General features: G+C 35.2%; 1 protein-coding gene across 2 annotated transcripts in view; it reads left to right on the plus strand.

Moving 5' to 3' along the window:
- LOC127844727 (uncharacterized) overlaps positions 1-15130 on the plus strand; it is an 88279-nt gene extending 73149 nt beyond the window's left edge. For both annotated transcript variants that reach the window (XM_052375167.1, XM_052375166.1), the window contains exon 4: positions 6020-15130. In XM_052375167.1, coding sequence (XP_052231127.1) covers positions 6020-6520 — 501 coding nt within the window. In that variant the 3' untranslated portion in view covers positions 6521-15130. The remainder of the gene's footprint in view (positions 1-6019) is intronic.
- Positions 15131-15432: the final 302 nt, after the last annotated feature.

The following is a 15432-nucleotide window of genomic DNA, read 5'->3' on the forward strand; positions in this document are numbered from 1 at the left end:
TGCCGATAAAATTCCCAATTCCAAAGCCATGGGCTATCTTCCCAAAAAGTAGAAAAAACCCTGCAAGGTTCAGGTGAATTACATCACCTTGTTTTGTTCAATCTCAATGTTCATGTGAATTGCATCCCCTTTTTTTAGTCCAAACTCAAGGTTCAGGTGAATTGCATCCCATTGTTTTGTTCAATGGCCATGACAGAGGTTTGGTGTGAGATATATAACATGGTTAGGTGGTCCTAAACCAAGTTTGTTCAAATCATGCCCCTGGTTTCAAATTTGGCCCAATTTCTTAGGTGGCTTGTTTTTCTTATATATTTTTAGTGAAAACTTAAGAAAGCTGCTCCTCTAAAAATGCAAGGCCTTAACAGAGGTATGGTGTGTGGGATATAACATAGGTGGTTGTAAACCAAGTTTGTTCAAATAATTCATGAAAGTCTCAGTTTAGTGACTGTATGCCTATTTGTCCTCTTGATGGGATAAAATGTGCAATACGGGTAATTAAAACAAATTAGGAATTGTGTAAACAAATGTTTTAAAAGATATGTGATAACTAAACAATTTTCTAGGGATGCATTTTGAGGTAGTATTGTTTGACAATGGAAACCAACATGTAGTTAATATACTGATTAAACATTTTCTTGGCAGCTGATGGACGTTAATAGCTTTGTCAGGAAATGACCAACGTTTGTAATCAACCAAGCTATATATTTCCTGTGTTTGCCAATACAATCAACATAATAATGAGACGCCCATAAACAAGCGGTTTTAGATTAAGGTGCGGAAATTATTGAGGAACTTTCATGCCATTTACATCATTCTGTTATGTTGGTCAATGTGAGTGGTTTCAACAGACAGGGCCCGCACACTACTTTGGGGGAAGGGGTCCGCAGCCCTTAGGAGGGGGAATTTTCGCGGCGTTTCCCTTTTAAGGGGATTTTTTTACTTACTCTCTCATTATTTCATTTGTACATGTTTGCACTATATTCATTGCATTTTTCATAATTTAGTATGTTTGAAAATATTAAATTGAAATAGAATTGAGATATAATAATCATGAGACACATCTTTCTATTAAAAAAAAAAATAAAAAAAAAATAATAAAAATTATTTTGTTTTTTTTTAGGGGGAATTTTTCCCCCCAAAAGGGGAAAAAAGTATACTTTTCAGGTGGGGGACTGCCGCCGAAATTCGGCGGCAGATTTGATAGATTGAGGGCCCTGACAGAGTACCTATTTTGTGCAAATCTAAGCATTTTTTTTTTTACCATTTTGGGAAAAGCGCCAGGGCCCATTTGATTGGGAAAATTGTGTTGTTTCAACTTGCAGATGGAAATTGGTGTTAAAGTATTGTTGTTGTTTTTTGCTAACAAATACCTAAAATTACTGCATAGGGCAGAAAAGGCCTGAAAACAGTTTCGAAATGTGGTTAAATAGCGCTGTAAAATATACTATAAAATTAAGAGCCACGAAAAAAAAAAAATTGGCTAAAAAAGAGGTTGTCCGAAAAATTTAGTGTCTGAAAACTTGGAGTAATTATGTTTAGTCATCAGTAGCCAATCAGGTTAAGTTCTAGGTGACAGATAATAAAAATAGAAAAATGGTTTCATGTAAATGAATTTTCTATGCAGGTTGCTTATAAGCAGACCTATATGGGAGTAAATTTGGGGCTAGTTGGGTTAGGGTCAAGGTGACTGTTACTAATAATAGAACAACTGTACGTGTCCTCTTAGTATCTTCAGTTTTTTTTAGCTTTGCTGTTTTTGGATTGTTTTCATAGCCAGCTCGTCGTCTGCCGTCCTCCATAGGCGTCGTTTTAAAACCTTAACATTGGCTCTAAAATCAAAGTGCTTCCACCTACAACTTTGAAACTTCTTATGTAGATGCACCTTGATGAGTTCTACACGCCACACCCATTTTTGGGTCACTAGGTCAAAGGTCAAGGTTGCGCTGTGACCTCTAAAAAAAAAGGCAATTCTGACAAGCTTTTGCAGCCAAGCGTGGCACCCGTTATGCTGTGCTCTTGTTTGGTATTGTTCTTAAAATTGCGTTTGTTGATAGCTTACATGCAGACCTAGTTTGGGATTGTGTTAGGGACCAGTTGGATCAAGTTCAAGGTCACTGTTATTCACAATAGAAAACACTGTTTTCTAATGCTCAATAACTTGATTTTGTATGGAGGTGTTAAGCTGAAATTTTATGTTAAGGTTGCTTACATGCTGTTTGAGATTGCACAATCATTATAATTAATATCGTAAACTTCGAAAACCTGGTTCCATTGTGTTGCTGTGTTTCTTGTCGGTTGATTTGTTTAGAGAGACTGCAACGGTAACACACATTTTCTGTATGCTTTTTCTTGTCATCATCTGTTACTCCTCATAAACCTAGTAATATTAATAGTCCTTATACAACTCTGGTGTGATTTTCTAGCATTTGTTGTCTTTTGTCAAATCGTATGAGCCTCACTTTGGGAAAATATGGCTTTATGAATGTGAGTAATGCAGTTCACACAGGTTATCAGGGACAACATTTCCGCTGTTACTGTTATCATGTTTTTTTTTCATTTAAATCAAGTCTCTTTTTAGCAAAAATCAGTTAAGGCGGAAATTGTAGGTCCTGATTTGTCTGTGCAGATTGCACAGGCTTATCTTGGACAATACTTTACTATCATGCTTACACACATGCATTAAACCAGCAGTTTTGTTTTTTTTTCTTTCAAATTGTTTTTTTCAATAAGTCTCAACGCTTAGTTTATATCTTAAAACGCTCTATAAGTTTCTTAGTAAACGTCATATTGAAATCACTGTTTTCTTAGTATTTGAGTATTTGTTAGCAAAATTTTATTAACAATTATTACCCAATAAATGTCAAAACAATGTGACATTTTCCAATATAAAGGGACCGGGTCCAATTCTCAATATGGTGAAATAACACTGGCCAGGTTTTCTTAGAGAGGGGCTGAAACTCTGCATTATGTATCAGAACTTCCCTAACCCTTTCAGTGCTGGAACCGAATTTTAAAGGCCTTTGCAAACAGTTTGGATCCAGATGAGACGCCACGTTCTGTGGCTTCTCATCTGGATCCAAACTGTTTGCTATTCTGATAGTATTCTTTGAAAAAAAAGTAAGAAAATGCTTATTTTAGAAATTCAGCAGACAACATTTTAGCAGACTACAAATATTCCAGCATGCAAAGGGCTAACGTCTATAACCATAAATCTGTTTGTCATGGAAATCATATCCAACACCAAATCCATTCACATTTCAACATGGAAATTCAGCTGATGATCTTTGGAAGCAGGATTTTATTCTTGGCACCTAATCCTTCTACAAAACTAAGTCTGTCCTTAAACCAGGTCCGCCTTGTAGTTATGGCTTACATTCCTTATTTCCATGAAACATTAATTTGTAACCCATACAAATGATGCAAAATCAGATGCTTTTAACACTTGCATAATGGGGTGATTAGCATGACAATGTGATTTGCGAAGTGGAGGGAACTACAGTGGCGTATAATTATGCAAAATATTTTGAAGACCAGGGGTCATATCAGGAACATTTATTTGAACTCTGTCAAATTATTCAAAAATGGCCAGTTTTTACACACCCTTAAAAAAACTCTTTTTTTCAATAACTAATTTATTTAATGAGTGAATTGTTTGATTTCTGTATGATTTATTTAATGTTCAAAATTTTATTTTCACAATAGAATATTATTGTAAACTTGCATGTTATACACAATATATGAACATGTACTGTAACGGTGTATTCAAATGGACTTTTTAACATTTATATGTAATACATAGAGGATATTTGTCGGATTTTGTGTAATATAGATTTTTTTCTGTGATCACAAGTGAATTAAAATTGATATTACAAAGGATCCAACAAATGTTATTATGTCCCCCACTATAGTAGTGGGGGACATATTGTTTTTGCCCTGTCTAATGGTTGGTTGGTTGGTCTGTCTGTTTGCGCCAACTTTAACATTTTGCAATAACTTTTGCTATATTGAAGATAGCAACTTCATATTTGGCATGCATGTGTATCTCATGAAGCTGCACATTTTGAGTGGTGAAAGGTCATCCTTCAAGGTCAGAGGTCAAGTATAGGTGGCCAAAATCGCTCATATTATGAATACTTTTGCAATATTGAAGATAGCAACTTGATATTTGGCATGCATGTGTATCTCATGGAGCTGCACATTTTGAGTGGAGAAAGGTAAATGTCATGGTCATCCTTCAAGGTCAGAGGTCAAATATATGTGGCCCAAATCGATTATTTTATGAATACTTTTGCAATATTGAAGATAGCAACTTGATATTTGGCATGCATGTGTATCTCATGGAACTGCACATTTTGAGTGGTGAAAGGTCAAGGTAAAGGTCATCCTTCAAGGTCAAGTATATGGGTCAAAAGTGTGCATGTAATGTCACTTCTGCAATATTGAAGCTAGCAATTTTATATTGGAAATGCGTGTGTATCTCAAGGAGCTGCACATTTTGAGTGGTGAAGGGTCAAGGTCATCCTACAAGGTCAAATATCATATAGGGGGACATTGTGTTTCTCATACACATCTTGTTTTAATTTTATGTTTACAAATGAGTATTTTAAATTTGTATTCAAACTGGAAATTCGCACTGATATAATGACATCATGACATAATAAAACAATGTCATTTCACAGTTAATTTTCACTGTTTAACATAGTGAATTATCAGTTTGTGTTCACTGATATTTCCCTTGAAACCACCTTAAAGTATAATAAAAAAAGTGCTGTGCTCTGTAAAAAGGGGATTTAATGCATGTGCGTAAAGTGTCATCCCAGGTAAGCCTGTGCAGTCTTAACTGAATTTTCATCAAGAATAGTCTTTCTTTCAACGAAAATTACAATAAAAGTAGAAAGTGTCATCCCTGATCAGCCTATGCGGACTGCACAGGTTAATCTGGGGGAAATACTGCGCACATGAATTAAAACCCTTTTCACAGAGTGCAGCCTTATTTACAGTTTTTTATGCCCCCTTTCGAAGAAAAGGGGGTATATAGTTTTCATACTGTCCGTCTGTCAGCCTGTCTGTCTGTCCGTCTGTCTTTCTGTCTGTCACACTTTTCGTGTCCGCTCTCTTTTTCAAATACTTTTCATCCGATCTTTACCAAACTTAGTCAGAAGTTGTATCTAGACAATATCTAGATCGAGTTCGAATATGGGTCATGCCGGGTCGAAAACTAGGTCACTGGGTCAATTAGTGCATTTCAAGGATTTAGCATGGTAAAATGCTCATAACTTCTATCAAAGCGTTGGCTATAACTTTTGCATAATGTAAGATAGAAACTTGATATTTGGCATGCATGTGTATCTAATGAAGCTGCACATTTTGAGCGGTGGAAGTTCAAGGTCAAGGTCATCCTTCAAGTTCAAAGGTAAAAAAAACAACATTTTCAAAGCGGCGTTCTCATGAAGCTGCACATTTTGAGTGGTGGAAGTTTAAGGTCAAGGTCATCCTTCAAGGTCAAAGGTCAGAACAAAATATTTTTTTTATTTCAAAGCGGTGCAATAGGGGGCATTGTGTTTCTGACGAACACATCTCTTGTTATATTTCAAGATGTTTCAATTATTAAGGTCATAATCAGGGTTTAATGCAAGCTAGATACCACGCTTGACCTGTTGTTGATCAAATTCAGGCTAATCAGGGAGGACACTTTCCGCCTAAATTGGATTTTTGCTAAGAAGAGACTTCATTTAAATGAAAAATATCATAAAAGCGGAACTTTTATGCACATACATTATGCCCAGTTTTCTCAGAACGCGACTCAAATCATTATTATTCATGTGACATTAATATTTTGCTGATTATATGAGTTGACCCATTCCAGAATGTACACACCTTGGTCAAAGTTTGATGCAAATTCCTCGTATTTCTTACAAATTCAGAGATCCATGAATATCCACAAAATAATTTTTGTTTGAAAACCCGTAAATTTCATTTGACGAATATGAATGATTTTACAGTATGTGTTGTTTTTCAGGTAACTATAGAGGCACCAGTTGAGCATCCATTCTTCGTTTTTGGGAAGGGGTGGTCATCATGCGAGCCCTCTTGGACAATGAAACGCTATGAACTGGAGTGCCAAAAGCTTGTGGTCGGCGACAGGTGTATATCCCTCACTCACAAAGAAGTTACAGCCCACGCGGCCGAAATCTCAAAGCAACAAAAACAGCAAAACAGACTCGAAGGAAACTCTATCTTTGACAATAAAGATCTAAAATCCTTGGGCTCTCCCCCCAAGCCTCGTGACAGCCCGCGCCAGAGCCCGTACCAGGGTCAATCCAAAAGCCCGGCCGGGTCAGCTAACCTTCAAGGTCAAGGTCATAGATCTGAATCGGGGGGACACACTGAACAATGCAGCAGTATGGGTGTGAAATCTGAACACAATTTAAGTAACCTTAGTAACCCGGTGGGCTTATGTCAGATGACTTCTAGTGGCCACCCTCAGGAACATGGCAACAATTCCTCTACACCGTCGTAAGGCAGGAGTGCCTTAACTAAGAGACACTTTCTGGGAAAACTGGGCTTAATGCATGATCATAATGTGTTGTCCCAGATTAGCATGTGCAGTCTGCAACACTTTCTGCCTATGCTTGATTAACGTTGAGACAAAACTTCCATCAATGCAGAAAGTGTTGTCAGTAATAAGCCTGTGGGGACTGCACGGGCAAATCTTGGCTGACAGTTCACCCGCATGCATTCAGCCCAGTTTTGCCTGAAGGCAGCTTAACACTTTTTGGAGCAGCATTCTATGTACCATAGTCTGTGTCCTAATAGCTCCCTAGTTGCAATGGTTCATGTTTATGAACTTGCTGCTTATGCAGATACCGGTTTTGGACCTATAATGTCCCCTCTAACATCAAATTAAATTCAAAACCTTCCTTTATAGTTTAAAACAGCTAAGGGTTCATTTTCAAGTGTAAGATACTGATGAGATGCAAATAGCATAAAGCCTCAACAGCCTGCGAGTTGAAGAGTTACTCCCAGCCTTTTCAGGTTTTATGCTGTTGCGAAAGTGCCATTTTCACTTTTCTTTTGAGCAGGAATTGCTAAATGGTTAGAATGTTAAATTTTAAAATTAAGTAAGGATCTCATTAAGATGCGATTTGGGTAAATCTACTAGCTATTTTGATATAAATAATCATGAACACACTGCTATTTTTGAAGTGCTAGAATCAAAGCATCAAATTATTTGCCCCTTTTCTCAGATTTTTATTAATTCCGTAATTGCAATACAATTTCATTTTGATTTAGAGGGTTAAGTATTTTTATGTCCCCCCTGGGGGACATATTGTTTTTGCCTTGTCTGTTGGTCTGTTTGCGCCAACTTTAACATTTTGCAATAACTTTTGTTATATTGAAGATAGCAACTTCATATTTGGCATGCATGTGTATCTCATGAAGCTTCACATTTTGAATGGTGAAAGTTCAAGGTCAAGGTCATCCTTAAGGTCAGAGGTCAAATATATGTGGCAAAAATCGCTCATTTTATGAATACTTTTGCAATATTTAAGATAGCAACTTGATATTTGGCATGCATGTGTATCTCATGGAGCTGCACATTTTGAGTGGTGAAAGGTCAAGGTCAAGGTCATCCTTCAAGGTCAGAGGTCAAATACATGTGGCCCAAAGCGCTTATTTTATAAATACTTTTGCAATATTGAAAATAGCAACTTGATATTTGGCATGCATGTGTATCTCACGGAGCTGCACATTTTGAGTGGTGAAAGGTCAAGGTCATCCTTCACAAGGTCAAGGTCATCCTTCAAGGTCAAACATCATATATGGGGACATTGTGTTTCACAAACACATCTTGTTGTTATTTTAAAGTTGTGATTGTAGTGGACGAAAATATTGTTTTTATAACAATAAGTTTAATGCAAAAATGATGGCATGCAAATTATTGTGTGAAGGTAAAGTGGTGCCCATTGTATTATTATATTTTTATTAATATTTTGTTGATAATTCTAACACGGCACGTGACTTGTTTTCTATAGACAAAGAAGGAAATCAAGCGTGGGTTATTCTGCAATAACTTATGGGCGGAGCTTATACACTGAAAGCACGCGCTGTAGCTAAACAAAACATGCCGATACATTTTCCACCAGCGTAATAATCCGGTATTTTATGAATGAAAGTCACGTGACAAAATACTACGCTATGAACAGAAATGCGTAAACTTGACCCAATTTCCCACGGTGTTCGTCTGCTGCTTCGATACTGAAATGGCTGAAGTTCGAATCGGAGTTGTTGTCTTGTAGATTCAACACTCTTGCGTTAATTTAAAGAGTACAATGAAAACATGTTAGTTTACGCAAGTTGTTGTTCTTAGTTAACCAAACGTGAGAAATGAAATGGGTTTTTTCCATCCAGTTTGGCTGTTATTGAGGGCGGAGATCTGATCGATAGAACAGCCGAAAGCTATTTTTATGGGCGGAGCTTCACATAAAATAGTATGCAAGAAAAATAAGATACATTCTATAAATCTTTAGTAAAAATCGTGTTAGATTCGAAATAATTCGTGTACGTTATAGTTTGTGGTCGAATAACCCACGGCCGGAAGTTTAGATGCGTGGTTTCAAATCACTCGTGCTTCGCACTCGTGATTTAATCCCTACGCATCTAAACTTCCGGCCGTGGGTTATTCGACAACAAACTATAACGTACACAAATTATTTCTTAATTAGACCCTAAGCATTTGGATAAATATATTTTTAGCTTGACTATTATATATGAAATATATATAGTGTAGCTATCCTACTCATCCCGGCGTCGGTGTTTGCGTTGGTGTTAGCGTTAGTATTATTCTTAGCGTTCGCGTGAGCCTTCAAATGTTAAATTTTGCGTACTACCCCAAATATTTCCTATGTCCCTTGACATATTGCTTTCATATTTTGCATATTTCTTTACCAACATAACCCCAATCTATAAACAAGAGCAGACAACTGTATCAAGCATTTTGTAAGAATAATGGCCCTTTTTTCACTTAGAATATGCATATTATTGATAAATCTATGTTAAAGTTTGCGTACCACCTCAATTATTTTCCATGTCCCTTGACATATTGCTTTCATATTTTGCATTCTTCTTTACCAACATGATCCCAATCCATAAACAAGAGCAGACAACTCTATCAAGCATTTTGACAGAATTATGGCCCCTTTTATACTTAGATAATTGAACATTTGGTTAAGTTTTGTGTTTTGGTCCATTTACTACTAAAGTATCATACCTATTGCTTTCAGACTTGGAAAACTCGCCAACTATCGTAAGGGGACTGTACAGGGCAAGTTGCATAACTCTGGTTGGCTTTTTAATGGAATTATGGCCCTTTTTTGTCTTGGTAACTTTGAATAATTTTTTTGAATTATGTGTTTAGATCCACTTTTCCTCTAAAGTACTTTCTTACTATCATGATGATACTGTACCTGGCAATTAGACCTTGACCTTTGAATGAACTTGAATCTCAATGTCAAATTAATAAATTTGCTTAAATTTCCATAACTTCTTTATTTATGATCACATTTGATTCATACTTTGACACAAAACAACACTTACCTGACATACCACAATGGACTCCACCCAAACCATCTCCCACGCCCCACCCCAGAACCCCCCCCCCCCCCCAATCTTGTTTAAAGATCATCTATTAAATGACCACACACACACACATTATACCCCCTCTCCATGATTACGTTATACTGTCAAGCACTTGAATAGTCGAGCGCGCTGTCCTCTGACAGCTCTTGTTTAAGAACCTGCCTAAGCTACATTTATCTTAAGTATTGAAAAAAAAAGTAATTTTAGATTAAAAATAAACTAAATGTTTCAAAATATTTTTTGTATATAACTAAGGTTTTAAATATATTGTAGCATACAATGAATGATCCTACATTGAAAGTTCCATGAAAGGGACGCAAGTATACATATTCCTTGAAATGGGTAATTACCATAATAATGACACTTGTGATGTTAATCTGCATATGAATTGTGGAGAACAGACTATGGTACATGTTATCCTGAAATGAATTACAACAAAGACTTTATGTACCAGCTGTGATAGAAAATACTTATGTTATCTGTATTTTTGGATAAAAAAAAAATGAAAAAAAGCTATATCATGTTAGTTTTGCGTTGGTTGCAAATATTTGACTATTAGAGACTTTTGACTTCAGCTTTTGGTAATGAAGCAAATAATTGTGTAAATAATGTGGACTTCTTCTTTGAAGTTGTATGTCTCTTAAAACAAAACATTTATTATTCTGATTGGATGACAGTGTTATTACAATGCAATATATTCTCTTAGTTTTGCCTGTGTTTAAATTCGTGAAATTGAAAATACTTTTTATATATGAAATTCAGAAAATGTTCCCTAGATAAAATAACAAAGCTGTCATTTTCATTTTAAATTGTTTGTTTTTTCTGCTTAGACAAGCATAGCTGTCTGTTGATGAATTTGAATACATAAAATCAAAGGCATTGGGTGCGTCCAAAGCCTTGCTGCTATTATACACTTGAGCCTCCCTTTGGGAAAACTGGGCTTAATGCAAGTGCGGAAAGTGTTGTGACACATATTAAGCCTGTGTAGAAAGCACTGGCTAATCAGTTAGAACACTTTCTGTGTTCATGAAAATTTTTGTTTAAATCAACGCAGTCTCTTTTTAATGAAAATCGAGTGTAGTTAGAGAGTGCTTACCTTGATTAGCCTGTGTAGGCTTATCTGGGATGACACTTAATTGAGTTGCGTTCTGAGAAAACTGGATGTAATGCATGTGCGTAAAGTGTCATCCCAGATTAGCATGTGCAGTCCGCACATGCTAATCAGGGACGACACTTTCCCCCTAAATTTGATTTTTGCTAAGAAGAGACTTCATTTAAGAGAAAAATGTCATAAAAGCGGAAAGTGTTGTCCCTGATTAGCCTGTGCAGATTACACAAGCTAATCTGGGACGACACTTTACGCACATGCATTATGCCCAGTTTTTGTCAGAACTCAACTCAATTTATGAACATGCATTAAAGCCTGTTTTCCCAGAGATGGTTCAACATATCTTTGGTAGTATACCAATCATGACCATACTTATACAGAGGCTTACCGCATATATAATCAAATAGGACACAATAATAGCAAATCTTATTTGTAAAGTAATAAATATAGAGCAGAAACCTTGAGATAATTGTAACATGAACAAGTTACAGTCAAGTCTCAAGAGTGTAGTTGGATGCTAGTCTATCATTATAATTAAACACTAAGATTTCCTGTCCAAATATTTAATGTCATGTTACTCTCGTTGCGATTGTTAGAAAGTTGATAAGTTTTGGTTGGTAAATTTGTTTTGTGAAGATTATTGTCATAGTATAAATTTTTAAAAAACATTATTAAATACAGTGTTTTTTTCATTCAAAATCGGGTCCGGTAATCAGCACCCTTCCAAATGGAATAAAGTATATATTTCTCCCAAATGGGAGCTAACTAAAAATTCCTGGAAGGTTTCCAAAATTGATTTTTTTTTATTTTTTTTTTTAAGAACTCAATTTTTTGTTCAACTCCCATCCGTAGAAGTTCAACATAAGTAAAAATAATACTGAAAACACTTGTGTTCTCAATTTTGAAGCATTTTTAGCAAAACAACAACAACACCAATTTCCCAATTTTAGTCAAAACACAGCAAATTTTCCCAATGCAATGGGAACCGGCCCCATTCCCAAAAAGGTGAAGAAAAAAACACTGAAATAAATGTTACTATGTTAACTCATTTTGATGTATATAAATTGTTTGTTTTGTTTCAAATAAGTTGTAGATATTTTTAAAAAGATTTTATCCATTATTTTATCAACTTTATGAAGATTTTGTACAACAATATTTCCTGTTACATTAGTGCTATTTGTTATAATATTATCCAATTAAGTATAATTATATTTGATTGCCATTTCTTTTAGCAGTAATAGTTTTATCGTATATATTTACACATTGATTATTAATTATATCACAATTCAATTCTTAGCTTATATTTGTTTTTTAACAATTCACATTTTATCTGCAATACTTATATTGAGTGCTTATGACAATATTTTGACTACTAGTACATTTCGATCAGTGTATGTCTGGTGTCCTATTGTTGAGACACCGTGTTATAATCAATCTGTTACTGCGTATCACTAAAGATAGATGTATGATTTTACTAGTTGTTAGATTACCTTGACATGTGTAAACAGTTATTGATTGGAATAGAATTGCTCTCATTGTGCCTGTGATGATAAAATCTCACATGTTATTATTGACAGGGTGTATTATTTACATGCGTATAATACATATAAGCCCATGTAGATGTTTACCTATACATATTCATTGTCTGATCATAAGTCTTATCCCTAAAATCAGAGATGTTTCAAATGACATTTGTCTAAATTCTGCATCAGTTCTTGTTGTACCGGTACTCTTTGTAGATTGCTATCGAACATGGAACTTTTCCTGCGTCTAAGTTAAATTTTTGACAGCTAATTTCATGAGTTTGTCAAAAACACGATATTGTTGCAATAACATCCTCCACTATACATAATCATTCTACAACTCTTCCTGCCTGTATTTATGTTTCCTATCTCGGCTGAATAATATTTTTATGTCGCCCAGTCTATACTGTGGGACATATTGTTTTTGCCCTGTCTGTTTGTTGGTTTGTTTTCGTCAAACTTAATCATTGGCCATAACTTTTTCAATATTGAAGATAGCAACTTGATATTTGGCATGCATGTGTATCTCATGGAGCTGCACATTTTGAGTGGGTCAAGGTCATCCTTCAAGGTCAAAGGTCAAATATATGGGGGGAGACATAGTGTTTCACAAACATCTTGTTTTTAATGATATTTGTCAAAATTTTGCATCAGTACCTTATGATGTATTTCCATCCAGGCCTGGCCGTCCCTTTGGCAAGAAACATATTGACAAATGAGATAGGGGAAGAAATGTTTAATTGTAAACTTATTATGTTGAGAAAAATGCATCATTTTTAAGTAAATCTCTTGGAGTGAGGGACTCAGAAGGGGCTAAAATAAGGTGGTTGCTTAAGAAGACAAAAAAGGCCAGCCATTGATGAGGGAAGCTTTACCGCTTCTTGGTAAGACGTCCTGATAATGACAACTCATTTCAGGAGTGGTCTTAAGCAAGTTCTGTGTGTGATAACAGTCTCCACTCCTTTATATTAATCATCAATATTTTCTGTCTGTAACTATGTTTTTTTGAAACGTTTTGATACTGCACCAAATTCTCAGTATAAAAAGTGTTTGAATCCTGTTTAAGAAACTTCATATGTTGTCAATGTTATAAAACTTTCTGCATGCACCTGTTTTCCAAAAATGCTTTTACTTTGCATACATTTTTTATGCCCCCGGTAGGGTGGCATATAGCAGTTGAACTGTCCGTCAGTGTGTCAATCAGTCTGTCCGTCCGTCCGAAAACTTTCCGCTTTTATGATATTTTTCATTTAAAGGAAGTCTCTTCTACTCGAAAATCAAGTTAAGGCAGAAAGTGTCGTCCCTGATTAGCCTGTGCGGACTGCACAGGCTAATCTGGGACGGCACTTTACGCACATGAATTATGCCCAGTTTTCTCAGAACGCGACTCATATCTTATTGAAATATATTCCAAGTCTGCTTTGAAACTTTGACTAGCAAGTAAAAGGGACAGCATGTTTCCTCATAGTTGCAATATTCTGCTTGTTTCCAACAATGTGCATTCAGAATACATTCTTATATGGCTATAAAGTAGTCAATTATGTTCACTGGTTAAAGAGAGTTGTACATGCTGATGGTCTGTAATTAGTTATATAATTACTTAACATATTGTTAGGCATGTTAACATACTGAAGATAGGTAGACTTGATGTAAGTCTTATTAATTTGGAAATTAAACTGCAGTTACATGACTTTTGTATTGTTACACTAGTGCTTTTGATAGTATTGTATTTAGTTTATTTTGATTACATCTGTTTAGAAATAACTATTACATTTATGTTGAGTGAACAGATTTCAATCTGTTGAAAAGATGAAAGTTATAAGAAAAAGAACAAAAATTTACTATCTCAATACCACTTGTTTATATTTTCGAAACACAAACGTTTATAATGTCATATTGTTCAGCAAGAAAAATTAATTTATCATGTATATAAACAAATCCCTGCACTTACTGTAACAATGTTAAGCAACTCAAAATTACAGTAACATGCACTTGACAGAAAAACAAAACAAAAATACAAATAAACATTTTACAAACACTAGCTTGTTTTTAGATTTGGCCATTTTGTTTCAATATTATGACCTTGCACAAAACAATATAGTAGATTATTATTGTTGTTGGCCTGTGTATTTGAGTGGTATTCTGAGAAAGCTGGGCATAATACATTTGCAGAAAGTGTCGTCCCAGATTAGCCTGTGCAGTCCACACAGGCTAATCAGGGACGACACTCCGTCTTAATTGGATTTTTGTTAAGAAGAGACTTCATTTAAACAAAACATGTCATATAAGCGTAAAGTGCCGTCCCTGATTAGCCTGTGCAGACTGCACAGGCTAATCTGGGACGACACTTTACGCACAAGCATTATGCCCAGTTTTCTCAGAACACGACTATTTGTTAGCCAATTGAACATTTTATCTCTGTTACACTTCAGTGCTGTCTTTGGTGCATCATTTATTTTTAGTTTTGTAGTTCAGACAGCTGTGCCTTCACAGTTTGTGACCAGAAATGTTCAGAAAATGTAATAAAATTACTCGTGTATATTGGATGTGCTTAAAATGGCTTGTTGTCAGCATATTGGACGTTACTGATTACATGTCTAATATCTAATCTCTAATAATGTCTATGTTATATGGTTTCGTTTGTTAAAGTATTTTACCATGATAGTAGTTATTTCAAACACTTTGTTGTTGCATATGTCACAAACTGTGAAAGTGCAGCTTTAAGATAGTGTTGTTTATGCTGTTGTTTTGTCCATTATATTCATGTATGTGCTTTGTTTAAAAAAAATACACTGTTTTATCTAGATGTAAAATTGTTATCCTTGTTATTGACAAAGTTTGAATAAAACACACAATTCTACACTGTTGTCAAGTTCAGTTTTGGATTTTGCGTATATTGGTTATATATTGTATAATAAATAAACTTCTTGTTACAGAATTGTTTTTGTTTGTCACAATCAAATGTTCCAGCACTGATCAGTGGCCAAATTTCAACAAAAAAATGCTTTCTTGGTTTGAACCTATGTTTGTTCCTAAAAGCCTGTGGAAGAAATGCATTTGAGTCTGTTTGCCATTAATTATCTGTTATTTTAAAGCATATATAATGACACTAACTGTAAAAATCACACAATAGGATTTAACTAAGTAGGGTAATAATGTATT

Source organism: Dreissena polymorpha, chromosome 9 (genome assembly GCF_020536995.1).
Source record: "Dreissena polymorpha isolate Duluth1 chromosome 9, UMN_Dpol_1.0, whole genome shotgun sequence".
In the NCBI taxonomy this organism is placed as follows: Eukaryota; Metazoa; Mollusca; class Bivalvia; order Myida; family Dreissenidae; genus Dreissena; species Dreissena polymorpha.